General features: G+C 34.6%; 1 protein-coding gene across 1 annotated transcript; it reads right to left on the reverse strand.

The window, feature by feature from the left end:
- Window positions 1-5,723: 5,723 nt before the first annotated feature.
- On the reverse strand, window positions 5,724-20,473 carry LOC123657869 (FK506-binding protein 59). The gene is made up of 7 exons (XM_045593366.1): window positions 20,014-20,473; window positions 12,786-12,928; window positions 12,546-12,666; window positions 8,713-9,105; window positions 7,753-8,024; window positions 7,268-7,378; window positions 5,724-6,694 (listed from the first exon to the last, which is right to left on the reverse strand). The coding sequence occupies exons 1-7, from the start codon at window positions 20,213-20,215 to the stop codon at window positions 6,518-6,520; spliced, it is 1,419 nt and encodes a 472-aa protein (XP_045449322.1). The 5' UTR covers window positions 20,216-20,473; the 3' UTR covers window positions 5,724-6,517.
- Window positions 20,474-21,846: the final 1,373 nt, after the last annotated feature.

The following is a 21,846-nucleotide window of genomic DNA, read 5'->3' on the forward strand; positions in this document are numbered from 1 at the left end:
TCATAGACGTATAACGAAATTAGAAGGATAAGAAGTCAAATATTGCTCTTTGGAAATAGGACATAACTGTTGAATGAAGTACTAAAATTATACTTTGAAGCTATTAGGCAAATAGAAATGAAGTCAGTACTTAATGCCAATCGCTTTTTTGATTAAAATAATGTATTGATGTCTTAGCAAGTTCTGAAATATCATTGTAATAGATTAATAGGTTTTGAAAACAAAATATATGTAAGTGATGAAAATGATATTCGCGCGCTATGTGACAAACTACTAATGTGTGTGTGTATGTGCGTGGGTGTGCGCGTGCGTGTGTGAAAAGTTACTGTCAAATATTAGTTTATTTGCACAAAGATATGTGTTTGTATGTAAATAAATAATAATGGCGACTTTTAAAAGACCAACAGTGGAGTGTTATCTTACGTTAGAAACCATAAACATTATAAACACCCACACAACAATCGTATGTATACATATAAACATTTGTTCGTCATTGCCATATTCAATATTTTTTCAAATTAGTGGTGCTTGTAGCTTTAAATCGCTCAGGATGGACATCTGTCCTTGTGAGTCTCCCCACCGTGTCTCTGAGAGCACGTCAAGCTGTCGGTCCCGGTTGTTATCATAATTACCTGATAGCGATTGTTACTATATAGAGAACATATCCGCCAAGCCGCAGTGGAGCAGCGTGATGGATTAAGCTCTAATCCTTCTACACGGAGAAAGAGGCTAAGTAGTAGGATGTAACAGGCTAACGCGTTACGTGTACAATACATCCTTTATGTATTTATAGGTTCAACTGTAGACTTTGGTAACTCATGAGTGAGTGATACAAATGAAACATATCTTTTCAAGTGAGCTAGTCTCTCACCAGCTCACTTGCGTTTCAAATATATCTCCAGCTCACTAGGCTTATGATTCATTTTCGAGAGACTGACGTACTGAGCGGGAGTAAACGAGACTGAGCTAGTGAGCCCCTCGATCGGACGATGGCGTTTATCATGCGAAAGAGAGAGATAGTTAGCTATGGCTCTGTATCTTTTCGATTCATATTTCACTTGATCGTCTTGCTTTGAACAAATGAAAAAGTATTTTTTTACGACAACATAAGGTTGCATTTTGGTTGCATTATAAAATTATTTCACTGAGCTGAATGAGCTGAAGAGCTAAATGAGTGATATATATCCTAAGATCAAAATGATATATATATCTCTTTTCTTTTCAGTGATATAAACTTCGCAAGGCTATTCTACTGTCATATAAAAAATGCATTAATTATTGTCTATGGTAGGGTCACAATTATTAATTTTTGTCTCTGGGTCTACATAAGTATATGTGGAAATAATACATTTTTGAATTAAAAATTCTTAAATTAATAGTTATTTTAATATTAAAAAATATATAATAAATAAATTTAAAATAAATTTAACCCGGTGGTAATAAAACTTATTAACGGTTGAGAACTTAACCTACACAAGTTTTTTTATATGAATTATGTGCGTACAACATTACAAGGGGTCGTCCATTGATAAACAAACTTAAGTAAACGTGAGGTTTCAAAAGAGTGTAACCCTTCGTGGAGGGACGTAATTGAGAGCTGACCTCGCTGAGCTCACCAGCTTGCAAAGCACGTCCCGGGCTCTACGGTTTCCACCGGCGGCGACGAGAAGAGGATCGCAGGAATGAGCTCGGGATCCCCTTCCAAGCTACCCAAATCGCAACGAAATGGAATGAGTACATAAACCCGTCCACATTCGCCATTATGAATCACACATTTGACCGAAGGCATATTAGTAGTCTCGATTCCACCTCATGATATTGCTTCTTTGCACTGTTATACTCTCTCTTCCTAGAACTGGTCTTTTGAAGTGAGATAATTCTAAGCCTCGAAATGGACGTACGTCTAGAAAAACATTGGATCTACTCCAAATTATTTGACCAAGTTACCCCCAAATTGTCTTTGAATAACTTAAGAGTTCTATTGTATGCCACTGAACTAGGAACACTACGCTGTAAAATAAGGGTCCCAGGTCTGTCGGCCCTTGGTTAGGACATCTGACTTTTGAGACATCATTCTTTCCATCACGTGATTTATTATATTATCAATTATAATATTCGATGTATAGTAAGAGTTTGATGTATAGTAAACTCTTAGCATACGGTAAAATTCACCAAGGTGCAAGTTGCTAGTAATTTCATTGAAGGGGAATCCCTCTTTTTCATTGCTCCAACGCAACTGTTCTATATTAATCCCAAAGATGGTAGGAAGGGTTTTATCTTTTTTTCTGTTGAACTCTCTAAACCTATTTACTGTCTCCGCTACCTTCGTTTCGGACTCTCGTATCCTATTGGGGCAGAGTCTGTATAAAGGTAGAGGAAACTTATCGAGCCTAGATCCTTGTTTATTCCTTTTAAAGTTTTAGGTCTTTTGTGTTTGCAATCGTGTTATTGAGTTCTTCTTTAAACGAAAATGTTGTTAGAAGATTAATTTTTTTTTTATTTTGTTGTCTATTTTTACAGTTGATTTAAGGTTATACGCTTCAGCCTGTAATGTCCTCTTGGTGGGCATAGGCCTCTTTCCCCATGTAGGAGAAAAATTAAAGCTTAATCCACCATCCTGCTCTAAAGCGGGTTTGCAGGTATATTCCCATGATCATCATTACTATGAGTAACGATCGCCATCAGGTCTACTTAACTGGGACCTACTGCTTAATGTGCTCTCCGAGGCACGGTCGGGAGACCTACAAGGAGTGCACAAACACCCAGACCACAGCAAACATCTGTATGGCCAATACAAATGTTTGTCATGTGCAGGGATCGAACCCGCAACCGTCAGCGCAACAGCCGTAGACCAGTCCTGTAAACGTTGCGCCAACGCGTGGTCTAGGTTATAGTAAAAATTAATTATTAATTTGTATATTTATGGACGTGATTGATTGATTGGTTTTATGGCTTTCAGTTGTGCCGTTGCGTACGGTTGATTTATGGACGTGTTCGATGCTTTTTCGCCTAAGTTGACGTTTATTTTAAAAAAAGTCAAAAATATGTTAGTACGTAGTATGTATGAAAAGATCTTTTTAGAAATTTAAAGGTAATTGTGTAAATAAAATAATTTTTGTCGGTATACAATTGAAATTTATAGTGATGAAAATTTTAAAACTATTTGTACCCATTGTATTTTTTCTTAATGATAACATTTCAATTTTCCACTACTGAGAATTGTTAAAGGTTTTTCATGTGTAATCTTAGGATTTTTATATTTTTCTTTATATACTCGTATGTCGTTGTATTTTTATAAATAAAATAAATAAAAAACTTAAGTTCTACTTTTAACCTAAGAATTATTTAGTTCTAGTTAATTTATTCTTGTATTGTTTCATAGATTAATAATATGGACTATTTTGTTAGTAGCAAATTAATTATAAACTTTAGACATTAGATTATAAATCTAAACTCTATTTAAGTTTATGTATTTATATTATAATAGTTTTATATAAGTTTATTTATATAATATCAAAGGGCGACATTATAAATGTATATATTATCTAATAAAATTAAATTAAATCTAACTTATATTAAAGAATGTACCCTGCCTCAGTAGTGTTGGGGGGTAGCTGTCGCATTTAAAGTAATAAATCGGCTGCAAAACAATGTATTTTTGCTCTTCGTTAGCTAGATAAAACTTCTTGCTTATATTATATTTTTATCTATTCTTGTAAATATAAAAAAAAAATCGACTAAATTTAGACTGTACAAAATGTCAATGTATCGTATTTATTGACAGTTTGTAAATAAGGAAATGTCTAATAAAAGATTCTAAAATTAAATCCTATTTTGAATGTAATTTTTGGTTTTATTACAACTACCACTAGTATGTTTGAACTAGAACAATTTTAGTGTGAAACAAACTCAACGGTCTTTTGTTGTTTATCTGCGACATGGATATTTGTTGCTCTATGTATCTAAAATTAATCAATTAGCCTGAATAAAATAAAAATAGAAAAAAAAAATGTTTAGCCTGCTTTTAGTCTCTTAATTTTATAATCCTGTCTCAAACGCCATCTTTTGGAGCCTGTACAGCGCTCTCACTTTTCATTTTTTTATGTCACTAGGTCGGCAAACAAGCGTAAGGCTCACCTGATGTAAGCGATTATCGTAGCCTATAAACGCCTGCAACCCCTAATATCCCCCGGGAACTCTGGTTACCTTACTCACCACAGGAACACAACACTGTTTGAAAGTTTTATTTAGCAGTGATCTTCTGTAAGGTCGAGGTACGTCCCCAGTGGGAATCCATGAGTAGTCCGCACGAGTTTTAGATACTGCCACGGTAAGGACAAAACAAAATAAAACGAATGAATAGTTGTAACAGTTTATTAGTAAATTCATTGTACCACAAAGAGAAACTGTTGTACATACTTATATACATAAATCACACATCGTGAAAGGAATAGGATACATATTGCGTACATAAATATGGTTTCAAATCCCAATCGTAAGTAGAGAATATTTTACAACACAAAGGCTTATAATCTACAACTGCTTAAGCTTAATAGGTATGTAAAGAATTAAAGATTCAGGTAAAATATGTACTACATTTGAATTCAGGAACCGACAGAATATATTTCTAATCAAAATAATCATTAAAAAAAAATCTATATATATATGTATATTCTTTATTGCACTTAAAACTTTTGTGTTTGTATTTCTGTCTGTGGTTTCATTATAATGAAACAACTTTTTCGGATTTTAACACGGTTTATTATGTAGGTATTTTAGATGCCCGACGTTTCGGATACTTTACAGCAATCATAGTCACGGTAGGACAGGTGTCAGACGGCCTTGCGTTACAAAGTTATTCGAAACTACTTTGGGGGGTTGCGAGGAACAAGGTGTAACGTAGTAGGGAATATATCCGCCAACCCGCATTGGAGCAGCGTGGCGGATTAAGCTCTGATCCTTCTCCTACATGGGAAAAGAGGCCTATGCCCAATAGTGGGATATTACAGGCTGAAGCGAGGAACAAGGTGTTGTTCCTTGTTCGCCATCGCAAAGGGAGGATCCTCCGACTTTTCTCTAATTACGTAGTTAGTATTTTGCGCGATAGATGTCGCTACACTACCCTATGATACACCTATATTTAAATTAGTCCTCTTTACACAGAAAGTGCTGAGCCTTTAATCTGTGGCATATTAAGCTCGTTTTTTTTATTTATAATTTTTAACAATAGAGTCCCAAGCAGGTGGTAATGGCCAGCCATCTTCTCTATTGAAATTTGGATTCATTTTTTATTTCAATAGCCTTACGGATCATCCTTAGTTGGAATCGGTATCCTCGCAAAACAGGACCTGTGGTTTATCAAATCTAATATAATGGCGAGCTTTATCTAGACTACGCTTACAGATTGCGGATTTAGTGTAGCGACGGTGTGTTAAGTCAGATATATCTTCTTAAGTATGCTAAATACGAAGTTGTTTCATTATAATGAGTTAAATATGAAACTTTAGAAAACAATATGTGGTTTCATTTTCATGATAAATTCCGTGTTCCCGAATAACAAAATTCAATTGACAGTTTCAAAGCCACAGATTATTTACTTACCCTTTTTTTGAATGATAACAAAGTGTTGACACTTTTTTTTCTAAATTTATATAGTGTTAATTGTTATTTATACCAGTACTTTGTAGTATGTATTGGTTGTAAAAAAAAAATATATATTTTTCTAGAAATATTGTAATGAATATTTACGCTCATGGTTCCTGAAATAAATAAAATAACTGAAATTCACCTTTTTATGACACAATATATACGTTTTTAGTGATACATAACTTTGATTATCATTTTGAAACTCCCGATATTTCGTAGGTGTACCAAACACCACTCTCACGGTAAAGTAAAAACGTTCCGTGTCGACTAAAACTTAAAAACTTAGTTCTAGCCATCCAGCGATATTATATAAACTATAAATGTTGTAGATACAAATTAAAGTACATTTTGGTGCGTAGATCTAATTTTTTTTTTTTTCGTGAGGTTATGATCAAACAGGATTTGCGTTTTCAATATGTAAATGTATTTTGGACTTCATTTTATAAAAGATAATACATTTGACAACAAAATTTAGTTAATATTGTGAAAACTGCACAAATTCATTTATGATTGAACGAATAGTACTTTATTTGATTTTTCTTGTGTAAAACCTTTTTCAAAGGTTTTATTCATTTCATAGTAAAGCCATCTCAACAAATTTGTTGATTAAATACAATTCATCAAATACTCGAAAATTCATTACAGAACTATAGTAACTGTATGAAAACACCAATAAATTCCGTAACTTAAAAAATATGTAAAAAAAAAAAAAACAAAATTTGATTAATTTAAAAAATATTACATAGTTCATTAAAATTATAATTGACAGTAAAAATATCTCCATCCTATACACGTGTTAGATAAATGCAGTTTTCACATTACAAACTCCAGTAGACTGTCGACTCATATCTTCTCAAACCTATTTTCACATTTACATGTTCTCAAACTGTCCGTCCTTGTCCAACATGAGTATGTTGGGGTTCTCCTTTTCAAACTCTGTTGGTTTTCTGTCTCTCTGTTCGTCTGTCCATTCCCCCTCTCCCATCCCCCATTCTCCTACTTTCTCTCCGATGACGTCAATTTCTGCTTTGGCTTTTTGTTTCTCCACCTAAAAATAGTAGTATTAGATTGAAGTATTGTTAAGTTTAAATGAAATTATTTTTAATTAACTAGTGTGTGGATCATTCTGACAGGCCTGAGATCCTGCGTTGGTACGGGCCTTGAGGATTGTTATAATTAACACTTCTGTCAGCTCCATTTTACACTTTTCAGACACCAGAAGTCCCTCCTGCCCCTTTCTACACTCATTGATGTAGACGTCACTTCCGTGTACTATACAATAGTGCCAAACATTCAGATCTCCACGCCTACTTTTACGGAAAATGTTTTCCTGAATTGAAACAAACATCTGAAAACTAAGAGGTACAGAACCCATTACACAAGTCTTACATGTAAAATCCAATCATATTTAGGAATCTTAGAACTTTTAAGCGACATAATAGTAAAGTAACCTCTTTAGTCAACTGAGAGTTTGGTAATGTTCGTAACGTTCATAACATCTGCCAACCCGCATTGGAGCAGCGTGGTGGATTAAGCTCTGATCCTTCTCCTACATGGGAAAAGAGGCCTATGCAGCAGTGGGCCATATTACAGACCGAAGCGAGCGTAACGTTTATCTTACCTGTGTGTCGCGAATCGCAAACTTGTCGAACATGTTAGCGTACAGCTGCTGTTCGCGCTTCTTTTGCTGGACGAGCGTGTTCTTGCACACGATCACTTGGTTCGCTGCTGCCTGTAGGGCAATATATTACTGTCTTTATTCATTTTATTATTTTAGTTTTTTTATTTATTTTCTTTATATCTTACACTATTATATATACATAGCTAGTAAGTATCCATGGCATAAGTTCAAACTTGAGGTATATAATTGAAAACTTACTAATTTTTAAGTATTACTTAAAAATCAAAAATTACTTGTGCAAGATTTTTTTAATATAAAATGAATTCTGTTAAAGAATACATTGTACAAGCTTCCGAGATAGTGGAGACAACCATGAAACAAGATCTGTACCAAATAAATTGTTTGCTATTTCACAATTTTTAATTAGTCTTTAATACGACAACATATAACTTCTGCTAGACTTAATTTATATTATAATAACACACCTTATTCTGTGGTTCCAGTTCCACAACTTTCTGGAAGTTTTGCAAGGCTTGTTCGGCCTCTCCGAGACCTAACAACGCTTGTCCCAGTCTGAAAAGACCTTTAACATTCTGCGGTTCAAACTTAAGAGCTTTGGAAGAGTGATCTTTTGCTTCATAGTGATGAGCGGGAGATACTTTTAGGTAAACGAGAGAGAGATTGAGATGCGCAGAGATGAGCAGTTGTTTTGCTTGGTCTTTGATATCCTCTGTTTCACTTGCGTCTTCAGGCAGATCTGTAAAACAAATAGTTGTATTTTAGTAGGGATTACAATCCCGCAATTTCTGGGTATCCTGTTCCTCTTATTGACTAGCGGGATCTCGCCCATATAAAAAGTGGATCTCGTAAGTTCAAAAGTTAGTGCTAAATATTTCAATATGATCAATCCCATATTTCAATCCCGCGAGATTGAATGAGCTGTGGGAAGTGCAATTTCTATATATTTGTAATTAATATTGTGTGTAAAATTGTAATTAATCTGTTGAAATAAATACTCTCACGTCACGACGTATTAACGTGTTACATTTAATACCATGTGTTTAGTACGTATTCCTTTGGAAAGAATTAAAATAATCAATACTGTAGTCTCTTCAATTGTAATGAAATCCTGGCACTCATTTGTTTTTTTTAAAGGTTCTTTATGACCATTTTCAATAATCTTACTATTCTTATTCTTGAAATGGCTCCCTCGCGGATTTGCCAATATCAGAGTATTTAAACTTTGCTTTATTTATAATCTTACTATTTCTGGTTTTATCTACTAACGTTATATTTTTGACACAATTTGTATAGAGTTTACATCAAAATTGTATGTCTTTTTGTAAGTAAGTGAATTTAAAGATAGCTAAATAATTGAAAATGGCCGTTAGCGTTCAAACAATATAAATTATTGTGTATTTAATAAGTAAAATAAATAAGCTAACCTTCCAACAGCGACACAACCTTCTTATATTTCTTGATCGCGAGCTGAAATTTATTGGACTTGAAATAACTAGTTCCCTTTTCCTTCATTATCTGCGCCTGCTGTAACTTCTCTGACCCGTCCATTGCCCAAGACTCCTTGGCCTTCTCGAAGTTGACCAACTTTACTGTATACTCCACAACCGAATTGGGAGGTATACCCATTTCACTGTTCCCCTCAGATTTATAGGCATATTTAGGTTGCAAGGTTAATCTTGATTTTTCTCCTAGGGTGAACTTCTCCAGGGCTCTTTCGATGCCTTCGCAAATGTTGTTCTCGCTTCCTTCACCGAGGGTAAACGATACTGTGCGTGTGTCGAATACTTTCCCGTCTTGAAGCTTGCCTTGCAGTTCCACTTGAAAGGGATTATTAACAATTATTATTCGAGTTCAGTACCATGTAATACCGTGACCAGGTCTATGGTCATAAAATAAATCTGTACATTTTCGTTTTATTGTAACCTTTTTGAATAGTTTATTTAAAAAAAAAGGACTATAAAGAATTATGATGGGATATATAAGGTTCAAGAATTTGATATGTCCTGCGTGACTACTTGGGTAAAAACTAAACTAAACAGATCAACTTTTTGATTTCAGACAAAGAGCGGCGGTAAGTAAAACGATAAAAATAATTGAAAAAATTCAAGGACACATTTATATTGAATTTTTAAATGGCTTTCATCATCATCATCATTATCATCACTTCAGCCTAATACAGTCCACTGCTGGGCATAGGCCTCCAAAAGTTCGCGCCAAAAATGGCGTGAACTCATGTGTTTTGCCCATAGTCACCACGCTGGGCAGGCGGGTTGGTGACCGCAGGGCTGGCTTTGTCGCATCGAAGGCGCTGCTGCCCGTCTTCGACCTGTGTGGCTTTACGATTGAAAAACTTATATCCTCGAACGAATGTGATTTATTTCCTCAAAAAAAAAGGAAAAAAATGTTTGTTTAAAAGTACACATTACAAAAATGGCAGCATTCTCTGAAAGTAACAAAGGAAACCTTATAAACAAAATGTCGACATTGTGTCGGTACGCGGCGAGTTGCGACGCAATTAGATTAATTAAAATTATATAAAGAGAAGGCCGAGCCATGTTTTTTTATATAACTAATATTTACTTTTTAATTAAATATCTTGATTTATACAGATTCAAAATACTTTTGTTTTTTTCGCATTTTCTTTAACTTAACAAATTTCTCCTGAAATCGGGACATCTTATTTAGTAGAGTATGTGTGACTGATGGGCGCAGTGGTTATCGCACCTAGCTGTTGCGTTAAACGTTACAGATTCAATTATAGGTCATGTAAAATGTTTATAGATATATATAGACCATTTTATGGTTCTTGTTTGTAAATGAGGCCGACTGCAATCAAGCATCTATTAAACTAACTAACCTATAGAAAGACTTTGTCTATTGATGAATTTTTATTGCAAATTTTGACAACGTAAGAATCTCCTATAACTTATTAGAGGAACTTTAAACATAAAAAAAAAAAAAAAAAATCGGCAAAATCGTTCTCAAATTACAGCCCAAGGAAAATAGCATCATTTTTATATATTTTATAATTTTTTCCCTATTATTATACCTTATTTTTTTGTGAATATAATACTTATTTATATCGAAATAAAATATAGCCTATCTTTCAAGTTGGACTAAACTACACACGGTGTGCAAATTTGATTAAAATCGGTTAAGTAGTTTAGGAGTCCATCGCGGACAAACAACGTGACATGTAATTTACATATATTAAGATGGATATTGTTACGAACAATTACTTTTGTTAATTGTACTATCAAGTTGTTAGTCCGCACCCAGGTGGCTCTCAAGTGCTCTAAATTAAACATAATTGTGTTTGCAGGCAAACGACGAAAAACCGACTTCAATTATATCGACAAGTAATACAACGTAGGTAGACAAAAAAAAGTCAAGTAAATATGCATTATCAAAGATTACTCCAAAATGTTGTAATCAGATCTTGATGAAATTTAAATGTGACCACATGATAAACATCGGCTTTCGATTAAATTAAAAATCATCGAAATCAGTACACCGAGTAAAAAGTTATGCGGATTTTCGAGAGTTTCCCTTGATTTCTCTGGGATCCAATCATCAGATCCTGGTTTCCTTATCATGGTACCAAACTAGGGATATCTCCATTTCAACAAAAAAAGAATTATCGAAATCGGCCCATAAACGACGGATTTATCCCCGAACATACATTAAAAAAAAAACATATAGGTCGAATTGAGTAACCTCCTCCTTTTTTTGAAGTCGGTTAAAAAAACGTGTTAATACCGCCAAGTGACTAGATCTTTGTGTCATAATTTCTCAGTTGTTTACTATTAAAAGCTTTATTGACGCGATTGTCATGTTCAAATTTGTTTAAAACACCACATAAATCTTCAGATCCGCTGAAGGTACTTAAGAGCCATTTCACAAAAATCGGTAACAATCCGCGAAATTGTAATATTTTGACGTCGTTAATCTCAGTGTTGGATGCAATAATGTAATTTATATTCTTGAAATATAATAGAGCAACCTTTGTTGTAGTCCATAGTCAGATCAGAATTTTGATTTATATTATGTGTATAAAATTATTAACCTTTTCATCAGCCTCCTCCCTGGGTAAACGGTCGCAATGTATACTTTGAAGTCCTACTTTTCAATAACCTCTACGTTGAAACCATTTTAAAAAAAATATCATAATATGTGGAATATAATTTTGTTGTCCACTATCATAGATTTTTATTCCATTTGTATCTCTATTAAACGATAAAAAAAATTTAAAGTTACGAATATTTTCCAAATAAGTACAATTTTAAAAGCGATATTTCTCTTAGAAAACTAAGAAATTTTAGCGAACTATCTTCATCAAAGTAAACTTACATCGTTAAGGAATACAAAAAAAAATAATTAAAAGATGTAATTATTTTTAATACATTTTATATTAAATAATAAAAATATAGTATATATTACCACGCATCAAGCCCGGTAAATCAGTCGAGCGCTAGCGCTCTTAGAGGTAAGGTCCACGCCAAATTCTGCGCAGCCGTCTCTTTCGCTCACACGCGCCAAGCGCCTGTTGTTATAGCGGATAAAACGCATTTGATACTTTCATAATAAAATATAAATAAAATAAACATATTACGAAAATGACTGTAAAATAATATAATGATAATTTCTGTAAACAAATGTATAATTTAATTTTCTTTTCTCACACTATCAATACAAATAGGCATTTCAATCTGTTTGTCTTGTTATTTGTTAATTAATATGTTTGTCGGTGTCGATGTCATTAAATGCTTTTTTATTCATATCGTAAATATTAGATTCATTCGTAAACTGAAAAAACTAAATCAATTTAAAAAAATTGTTTCATAAAATTGATTTTTTTAATTTTATTTTAAATTTATTGACTGTTGTTATATAACATACTTGAAATTTTTAACAAATTAATTATGTAAAAAACATTTTATACCATAGTTATAATTTTTATTATACATCAGAAAATGATCACGATGGTCTTTTGGTTGTCACACTATACGTACTAGCACAAAGATCGCGCGGCTCGTACGACTCGCGCGATGCGACCAAATTTACCTAAACTTGCAGAGCGTAAAATTGTGAAATGGCTCTTAAGTAGGAAGGATTTGGTTACATGTTTTCGCTACTGTTTCTAATATGCAGAAAATTGTACATCGAACATGTTACATCGTTGATTATAAGTAAAGAGAAAAAATTAAGTATATTAACGATATTTAGATTTTTTATTAAACGTAAGTAAACAACTCACCCGTGACTTGAGCACCGTCGTTGGGGCTGTCGGAGCCGGTGCCCTGTTCGATGATATGTCTAAGAATACCTTTGTTCTTGTTGGGACTCAGGTCTTCAACTTTCCAATCTATCATTTCAACCTGTTAAAAACATGCAGTTTATCATAAAAACAAATAAATAAAATCACACACAGGAAAATTCTACTGGAGGCCGACACTTGAGTGAAAAGCGTTTTAAAAAAATATATATTAAAACCTACTTCAAACTGCAAGGTAGAGTTGGGCGGTATTTTGGGTGGGCTGCCGGTAGCTCCGTAAGCGTATTCTGGGGCGCAGGTCAGCACGCAAACCTCTCCCTTCTTCATCGTCGCCACACCGATGTCCCATGCTTTTATTACTTGTCCTAATCATTAAAAAATAATTAACTAATTAAATGTTTGAGGTTGAACAGCCCATCTCGTAAAGTAAATCAACCTTACAGAAGATCACAGCTAAATAATACTGCTTTCATGGAGTATACTGCTTTCAAGCAGTGTTGTGTTCCTGTAGTGTCAGAGGTCCTGGGTGAATTGAGGGTAGGATTGGCAGCGTGCTTGCGATGTTTGTAGTATTGCAGGTGTCTATAGGCTACGCCCTACGGTAATCGCTTACTATCAGGTGAGCCGTAGGCTTGTTTGCCGATCTGGTTGTATGAAAAAAAAACCTTTGCCAAACCATGGGAACTTACTAACTGAATCAAGTAAAATAATAAATAACCAAGGCAAAATATAACCAAACATACTCTTATCAATGAACAGAAACCAAAATAAGGAAGGTGTGGTTAACATAGATAAGCAATATAAAAGTTCACATAATACACATATTACATATACTTAAAAGGTAAATATCCCATTTAACACATAATTTACAGTCTAACAGCCCATTACTATATTCTGTATATCTCGAAATTTTGGTTACTAGAGATAAAATTTTATATATATAAAGCTGGTTGTCTGGAAGAGATCGCTGTTTAGCGATAAGACCGCCTGTTGTACATTTCTTTTTGTGTATTTTTTATACATTGTAAAGTGCCTTTTATGTGTTTTTCCCACTAACTATAGCTTGGGTATCTTTAAGTCAAGAGTGAATAGGCATATTCTAGGCAAGCGTGCGCCACCTTGGGCTGCATCTTCACTTACCATCAGTTGAGATCGCAGTCAAGCACTCGTCTATCTATCTATAATATATATAAAAGCGAAAGGTCACTCACTCATCACGAAATCTCCGAAACTATAACACCTACAAACTTGAAATTTGGCAGGTAGGCTCCTTATAAGACGCAGGCATCCGCTAAGAACGGATTTTACGAAACTCGACCCCTAAGGGGGTAAAACGGGGGTTGCAAGTTTGTATGAAAGTCCTATGTTTTTGAAGTAAGAGACTTGAAATTTAAAATGTATGCTCTATAGATGATGAAAAAGTGTCCAAATAATGTATCTTTAGAAATCAACTCCTTTTTGGTGCTAAAACGGGGGATAGTAGGTTGACTCACTCATCGCGAAACCTCCGAAACTATGACACCTAAAAACTTGAAATTTGGCAAATACGCTCATTATAGGTCGTAGACATCCGCTAAGAACGGATTTTATGAAATTCGACCCCTAAGGGGATAAAACGGGGGTTGGAAGTTTGTATGAAAGTCTCATGTTTTTGAAGTAAGAGACTTGAAATTTAAAACGTGTGCTCTATAGATGATGAGAAGGAGTCTAAATAATGTATCTTTAGAAATCAACTCCCTTATGGGGTTAAAACAGGGGATGATAGGTTGAATCCCTCATCACGAAATCTCCGGAACTATAACAGCTACAAACTTGAAATTTGATAGATAATTTCCTTATAGAGTGTAGACATCTGTTAAGAACGGATTTTACGAAACTCGACCCCTAAGGGGGTAAAACGGGGGTTGGAAGTTTGTATGAAAGTCCTATGTTTTTGAAGTAAGAGACTTGAAATTTAAAATTTATGCTCTATAGATGGTAAAAAGGTGACCAAATAATGTATCTTTAGAACGCAACTCCCTTTTGGGGTTAAAACGGGGGATGGTAGATTGACTCACTCATCACGAAATCTCGGGAACTATAGCACCTACAAACTTGAAATTTGGCAGGTAGGTTTCTTATAGGGCGTAAACAGCTACGAACTAATTTTACGAAAATCGACCCCTAAGGGGGGATCGATCCAAAAAACGGGGGTCGGAAGTTTGTATGAAAGTCTTATGTTTTTGAAGTAAGAGACTTGAAATGTACAATATATGCTCTATAGATGGTGAGGAGGTGTCCAAAAAATGCATCGTAATCTATATATCTATATAAAAGAGAAAGGTCACTAACTCACTCATCACGAGAACTGAAAAACCGCTGGATGGTCTGTCCATCCAGGTTGGACAAAGATAAAATTTGGCAGGGAGGTATAGTCAGCAGACGTCCGCTAAGAACGGATTTTACGATATTCCACTGCTAAGGAGGTTTAATTGGGGTTGATAGTTTGTATGAAACTTAAACAGCCTGAAAATAAAACTAAAAATGTGGTGTATAGAGGTTTTATAAAAATAACTATTAAATTATACTAAATTGTGCCTTTTAAAAAGTTACTCAGTTTGATAAGCGTTTCAAGTGACTGAAATAAAAAAATAATTTGCGTTAAACATTTTAATAGTAATGCATATCTTCATAACCACGCGGACGTAGTCGCGGGCAACAGTTAGTGTAATATAAAACAAAGTCCCCAAAAGTGTATGTGATCGATTCGCTCAAAATCTACTAACGGATTTTCACTCGGTTTCACCATTCGAGAAGGGGCTCCACCATTGGCAAGAGGAAGGTTTACGGAACGGCTAAGTCGATTTTGATGAGAGTTTCACCGGAAGTTTGCCGGGAAAACTTTGTGATACACTAATTTCAACGCGGGCGAAGCCGCGGGCACAGCTAGTAATATATATAAAAGCGAAAGGTCACTCACTCATCACGAAATCTCCGAAACTATAACACCTACAAACTTGAAATTTGGCAGGTAGGCTCCTTATATAACGTAGACATCCGCTAAGAACGGATTTTACGAAACTCGACCCCTAAGAGGGTAAAACGGGGGTTGCAAGTTTGTATGAAAGTCCTATGTTTTTGAAGTAAGAGACTTGAAATGTAAAATGTATGCTTTATAGACGATGAAAAGGTGTCCAAATAATGTATCTTTAGAAATCAACTTCCTTTTGGGGTTAAAACGGGGGATGGAAGGTTGACTCACTCATCACGAAATCTCCGAAACTATAACACCTAAAAACTTGAAGTTTGACAGATAGGCTCTTAATAAGGCGTAGACATTCGTTAAGAACGAATTTTACGAAATTCGACCCCTAAGGGGGTAAAACGAGGTTTGGAAGTTTGTATGAAAGTCCCATGTTTTTGAAGTAAGAGACTTGAAATTTAAAATGTATGCCTTATAGATGATGAGAAGGTGTCCAGATAGTGTATCTTTAGAAATCAACTCCCTTTCGGGGTTAAAACGAGGGATGGTAGGTTTACTCACTCATCACGAAATCTCCGAAACTATAACACTTACAAACTTGAATTTGCCAGATAGGCTCCTTATAGGGCGTAGACATTCGCTAAGAACGGATTTTACGAAATTCGACCCCTAAGGGGGTAAAACGGGGTTTGGAAGTTTGTATGTAAGTCCTATGTTTTTGAAGTAAGCGACTTGAAATTTAATATTTATGCTCTATAGATGGTGAGGTGTCCAAATAATGTATCTTTAGAAAGCAACCCCCTTTTGGGGTTAAAACGAGGGATGGTAGATTGACTCACTCATCACGAAATCTCAGGAACTATAATAGCTACAAACTTGAAATTTGGCAGGTAGGTTTCTTATAGGTCGTAAACATCCGCTAAGAGCTGATTTTATGAAACTCGACCCTTAAGGGGATAAAACGGGGGTTGGAAATTTGTATGAAAGTCCTATGTTTTTGAAGTAAGAGACTTGAAATTTAACATGTACGCTCTTCAGATGGTGAGAAGGTGTCCAAAAAATGTATCTTTAGAAATCAACTCCTTTTTGGGGTTAAAACGGGGGATGGTAGGTTGACTCCCTCATCACGAAATCTCCGAAACTATAATAGCTACAAACTTGGAATTTGGCAGGTAGGTTCCTTGTAGGGCGTAGATATCCGCTAAGAGCTGATTTTACGAAAATCGACCTCTAAGTGGATATAACGGGGGTCGGAAGTTTGTATGAAAGTCTTATGTTTTTTAAGTAAGAGACTTGAAATTTAAAATATAATATGCTCTATAGATGGTGAGGAGGTGTCCAAATAATGCATGCTATATATATATATATATATATATATAAGAGAAAGGTCACTAACTCACTCATCACGAGAACTCAAAAACCGCTGGATGGTCTATCCATCCAGGTTGGATAAAGATAAAATTTGGCAGGGAAGTAGATTTTAGCAGACATCCGCTAAGAAGGGATTATACGATATTCCACCGCTAAGGGGGTTTAATTGGATTTGATAGTTTGTATGAAACACATACAGCCTGAAAATAAGACTAAAAATGTGGTGTATAGAGAGGTTTTATATAAATAACTATTAAATTATACTAAATTGTGCCTTTTAAAAAGTTGTTCAGTGTGATTGATATAAGCATTTCAAGTGACTGAAATAAAATAAAAAAATTGCGTAAAACATCTTAATAGTAATGCATATCTTCATAACCACGCGGACGTAGTCACGGGCAACATTTAGTGTATTATAAAACAAAGTCCCCAAAAGTGTATGTGATCGATTCCCTCAAAATCTACTGAACGGATTTTCGTGCGGTTTCACCAATGGAGAAAGGGCTTCAAGAGAAAGTTTTATGGAACGGCTAAGCCGATTTTGATGAGAGTTTCACTGGAAGTTTGCCGGGAAGATTTTGTGACACACTGATTTCAACGCGGGCGAAGCCGCGGGCACAGCTAGTATATATATAAAAGCAATAAAGAGTAAATTAAAATAAATTTTGATGTAAGCTACATACAAATTGTGTATCGCTAGTTGGCAAAACCAGAGATAAATATCTATATTTTAATTGAAAAAAGAACGATTAGTGAACATTAAATTTAAAAAATTATATATTCTCCTATCATATTTGTCATATATTTAAAAACATGTACAAGCAGTGTAATTGATTTCATAAAATATAAGCAATATATTTAATTGAGATACTAGAAAACTCATGAATAGTTTATGTGCCAAAGCTTATCTGTTACTATTTTGATTTTAAGTTTTCAGTTATTACTAACCGGCAAGCCTGTCCATGGCTAGTATGTGGCCGTCAAATATTACCAGTGTAACTTTATTATTGTTTATTTGTGATCAATTTTAAGGTGAAAAATTTACTTAAGTTTATCTTATACAAATTTTTATTACTTAATATACTGAAGACGCCGCATTGGCGCAACAGTTACAGCCATGGATTGTACCTGTTGCGTTGGCAGTTGCGGGTTCGATTCCCGCTCATGACAAACATTTGTATTGGCCATACAGGTGTTTGCCGCGGTCTGGGTGTATGTGCAGTCCTTGTGGGTCTCCCCATCGTGCCTTGGAGAGCACGCTAAGCCGTCGGTCCCGGTTGTTATCATGTACACCTGATAGTGATCGTTACTCGTAGTAGGGAATATATTTATCCGCCAACCCGCATTGGAGCAAGGAGGAAAGAGGCCTATGCCCAGTAGTGGGATATTACAGGCTGAAGCGTAATATTGAATATTGTAATAATTGTTTATTTGTCAAACTATAAATAAAGCACTTCATGATTAATTCTAATTTACTTTATATTTCTTTTACTGGACATCCTTTTCAAACGAAACTTAGCTATTGGGCTCCAATTGTGATTTTTTAATGTTTATTTAAATAATAATGAATAACATTATTTTCAAACGAAACTTAGCTATTGGGCTCCGATTGTGATTTTTAATGTTTATTTAAATAATAATGAATATTCATCACATTAACACATTACATTTAAATTGATTTAGTATAATTCTATTCTATGTAAATTGCTTTTATTTTTTGTACTTCTATTTAAATTTGCCCAAATTTTAATAAATTGATATAGGATTAAGACAGTTTAAATCTTTATTTTACAAAAACTCTTGTTGAGTTTAAACTTTATTATTTTTATTATTATCAAAACTAAGCTAAAGAGAACTAAAATTCTGAAATGCAAATTTTATGAGAATCGTGTTATAACATAAGGTAAACTCTGTTACCTGTATTACTGGGATAGTAACAAAGGTTAGGAGGTCGGGGGCATTAATTGTTAATAATAAATATAGCATTATTTAGCATTTTAATCACATATTAATACTTATCATGGAAATAAGTGGTAAAATGTACATTCCCGGCGAGAAATTTATGGGGTTGGGGGGATTCGCCTGGCCGCATCTAGTTTAACATTTGAAGATATATGTATTTGTTTGTGTTTCGTCGCTTGCTGCTTTTGTTGCTTTTTTTTTTAATGCATAGTGACCGGTCTTACCATTGATGTAATGCGTTTCTACCCACTTTTTGGTTTTTGTGAAGATATTGTATAATGAACTTTGTTTATTACCGACACGCTCGGCTAGAATTATTGTAAACTTGTAGATATTTAAAAATGTATTCTTTCCAATGTATTTCTCATATAAGTGAATTGTTAATTCTTATGAGTTATTATCTTTGACCTGAAGAGGGGGTGGGTTTTTCACCCCCCCGGACAACTATTGCCGACAACGGACAACTATAACTGAAGGCGACCAGCCTCAGCCGCTCCTCTACGCATTCGTTCGCGCGCTTTCGCACGGCGGGCGAGAGTTGCCCTCCCACCGCGCCTCCGGCTTAAACAAAAACACTCTAGGGGTAGGGCAGACCAAGACCACGTGGACAGTGAGGTGCTCCGATTCAGTTTTGGGTATTTTTCGAATTTCTCTACCTATATTCTAGCACGCAATGTTACTAATTTTATTAGAATATTATGTCTGAACGCATTATTTTGTTTAAAAGTGTTTATTTGTCAGTCGTTAAAGGTCAGTTCGTATCGTATTTTGATCTTGCAGTAAAAATCGTTTTTACGTAAATTTGTTCGAAAATAACTCGTGATAGTTGCAGAACGGAGCATGAGTACACTTCCCGCAGCACCAGAATTAAGGTAGAGTCAGAAATAACAAAAATTTAACCTCCCATAAAAAAAATCTATCTGTAATGTATATAATAGCCCAAAATATAAAAGCACGGCGTTCATATGAGAAAAAAAAATAGTTTTCATTATATTTGATAAGGATTTTAAAATTTTAATGGAGATGATTATCGATAAAATAATTAAATAAAAACCTACGACCGATTGATTAATTCATTCCTTAAAGTATATTTAATTTTATTTCGAATCTAATTAGGATCTAAGAAGCAAAAACCACAGAAAACTTTAGTCATACCTTTTCCTAGTGTAAATTCGAAGGGCTCGTTTCTATCCTTGCTTGAATCGAACTTTGAGCCATCTAATAGTGTACCGGTGTAATGTACTGTAACTTGGCAGCCAGCGTTAGGAGTGTCTGATCCTTCGCCTTCCTTGATAATTCGCTTGAGCACACCACGGTCGCCGGCCTTGGTTATATCAATACCTTCGTTTACTGTCATTATGTTAATTTTCAAATACTAATCAAACTAGAATAATCTTCTGAGTAATTCCAAGTATCGAGGTAGTTAGAAGGCCAGTTATACGCACAGCGCACTTATAAAACTTTCTGGAAAACTATGGAAAACTCTAAGTACTACTAAATTACTAATGCAGTAACGCACGAGTAGAAGTAGTAGACCGGCAATCAGTAACCAAATTTGAATGAATTATGAATTTGAACGTACGAGACTACGAGTACTCCAGTCTTACTAGAATGAATGAATGGAGTCACAGATTAAGTAATAGAGGCTGTGGTATTAGTATTATTAGTGACTACCCATGGTTACTACGTAAAATCGAGTAATGGAATGAATGTCTAAAGCAGTGTTACCAGAAATTATTGCCCGTCTGATCGACTCGACACAGTACCGTGAAATTATTTTGTTTTCGGAACAATTATTGTACACCCAACAAAAAAATTTCAAATTCAAGTTTTTAAGTAAATGTATATAGTTTTTTTTATGTAAATTACATAGAACAACCGTTAAAATTTCAATCAGCCAAAAAAAGGTCGTTATTGCTTCAAATTAACGTACAAATACTGAAAAACTGTTTTCAAATTTCAATCAGCTAAAAAAAGGTCGTTGTTACTTCAGAAATCATTCAGTATTTCGATAGGACAGGCAGAATTATCGTACAAATCGCGTACGACCCACGATCCTATGGTAACGATCGTAGATCATACGTAGGCATGAAATTATCGTACATGATGTATGATAATTATCGTACGTTTGGTATCACTGTACAATAGTAGTAGAAAATGAATTACGATTAAATGAGTAGAATTTTCTAGACATTACATAAATGATTAAGTAAAATATATAAGTCCGGATACTCGTACGACAAAAAAAATCTATTATGCATGTTAACTTAAACAGAATTGAGACAACAGTTAAGTATTGGCTTGGTATTGGCCATAGAGCAACACGGAGAGGAATAGCCATGTACACGCGTTCCTCTCTGTGAAGGTATAAGTTCAAATGGTCCTACGCGTACAATAAAACTAGTTGCAGCCGCACTGATCACTAGACTAAATCTAGTTGCGCGATTAAATAAACGTCCTTCAAAAAATGCACAATTGTTCTGTTTTTTGCTGCAAAAAGAGATCTGCGACGTCAAATTCAATACAAGATATCGTAATCTTTCATATGTAAGTATTTTTTTAAATACATCATTATTTTAAAACTTCGTTATTTTATCACCCGTTATATTATCACCCGTAAATGGGTTACCCTGCGACATCAAAAAAAAGGCTGTAACTGTAAGCTGGTGAATGCGTGACGACAACGTTAAGAAAAATGTGTTCGGGTGAGGCGGACAGAAGTTGTGTGGGAGACATAAGTTAGTGAAGATAGAGAGTTTTACTTCAGTCGCGTGGTCTCAATTACACTCGTTTTTTTTGTACAAAAATAAATAACATATAAGTATATAGTATTCATTAAATATCTACCTGCACATAAATTTTTGTCAGTTTGTTTAATAAGTCAATAAACTGTTAATAGATATACTGAATACTGAAGGTAAACCTTTAGTATCTCGCTCCCCGAGGGAGCAAGGGAAAAAATAGACGAGTAAATTATGGCCCGAAGAT

This window comes from Melitaea cinxia, chromosome 11 (assembly GCF_905220565.1).
Source record: "Melitaea cinxia chromosome 11, ilMelCinx1.1, whole genome shotgun sequence".
NCBI lineage: Eukaryota > Metazoa > Arthropoda > Insecta > Lepidoptera > Nymphalidae > Melitaea > Melitaea cinxia.

Bases quoted from the DNA above. Each gene is read 5' to 3' on its own strand.
- LOC123657869 (XM_045593366.1), bottom strand. From the start codon at position 20,215: ATGACAGTAAACGAAGGTATTGATATAACCAAGGCCGGCGACCGTGGT. The intron at 8,025-8,712 runs GTTAGCTTATTT...TTTGTTTTACAG, and splicing joins GGTTGTGTCGCTGTTGGAAG to ATCTGCCTGAAGACGCAAGT. The intron at 7,379-7,752 runs GTGTGTTATTAT...ATTGCCCTACAG, and splicing joins AACTGGAACCACAGAATAAG to GCAGCAGCGAACCAAGTGAT.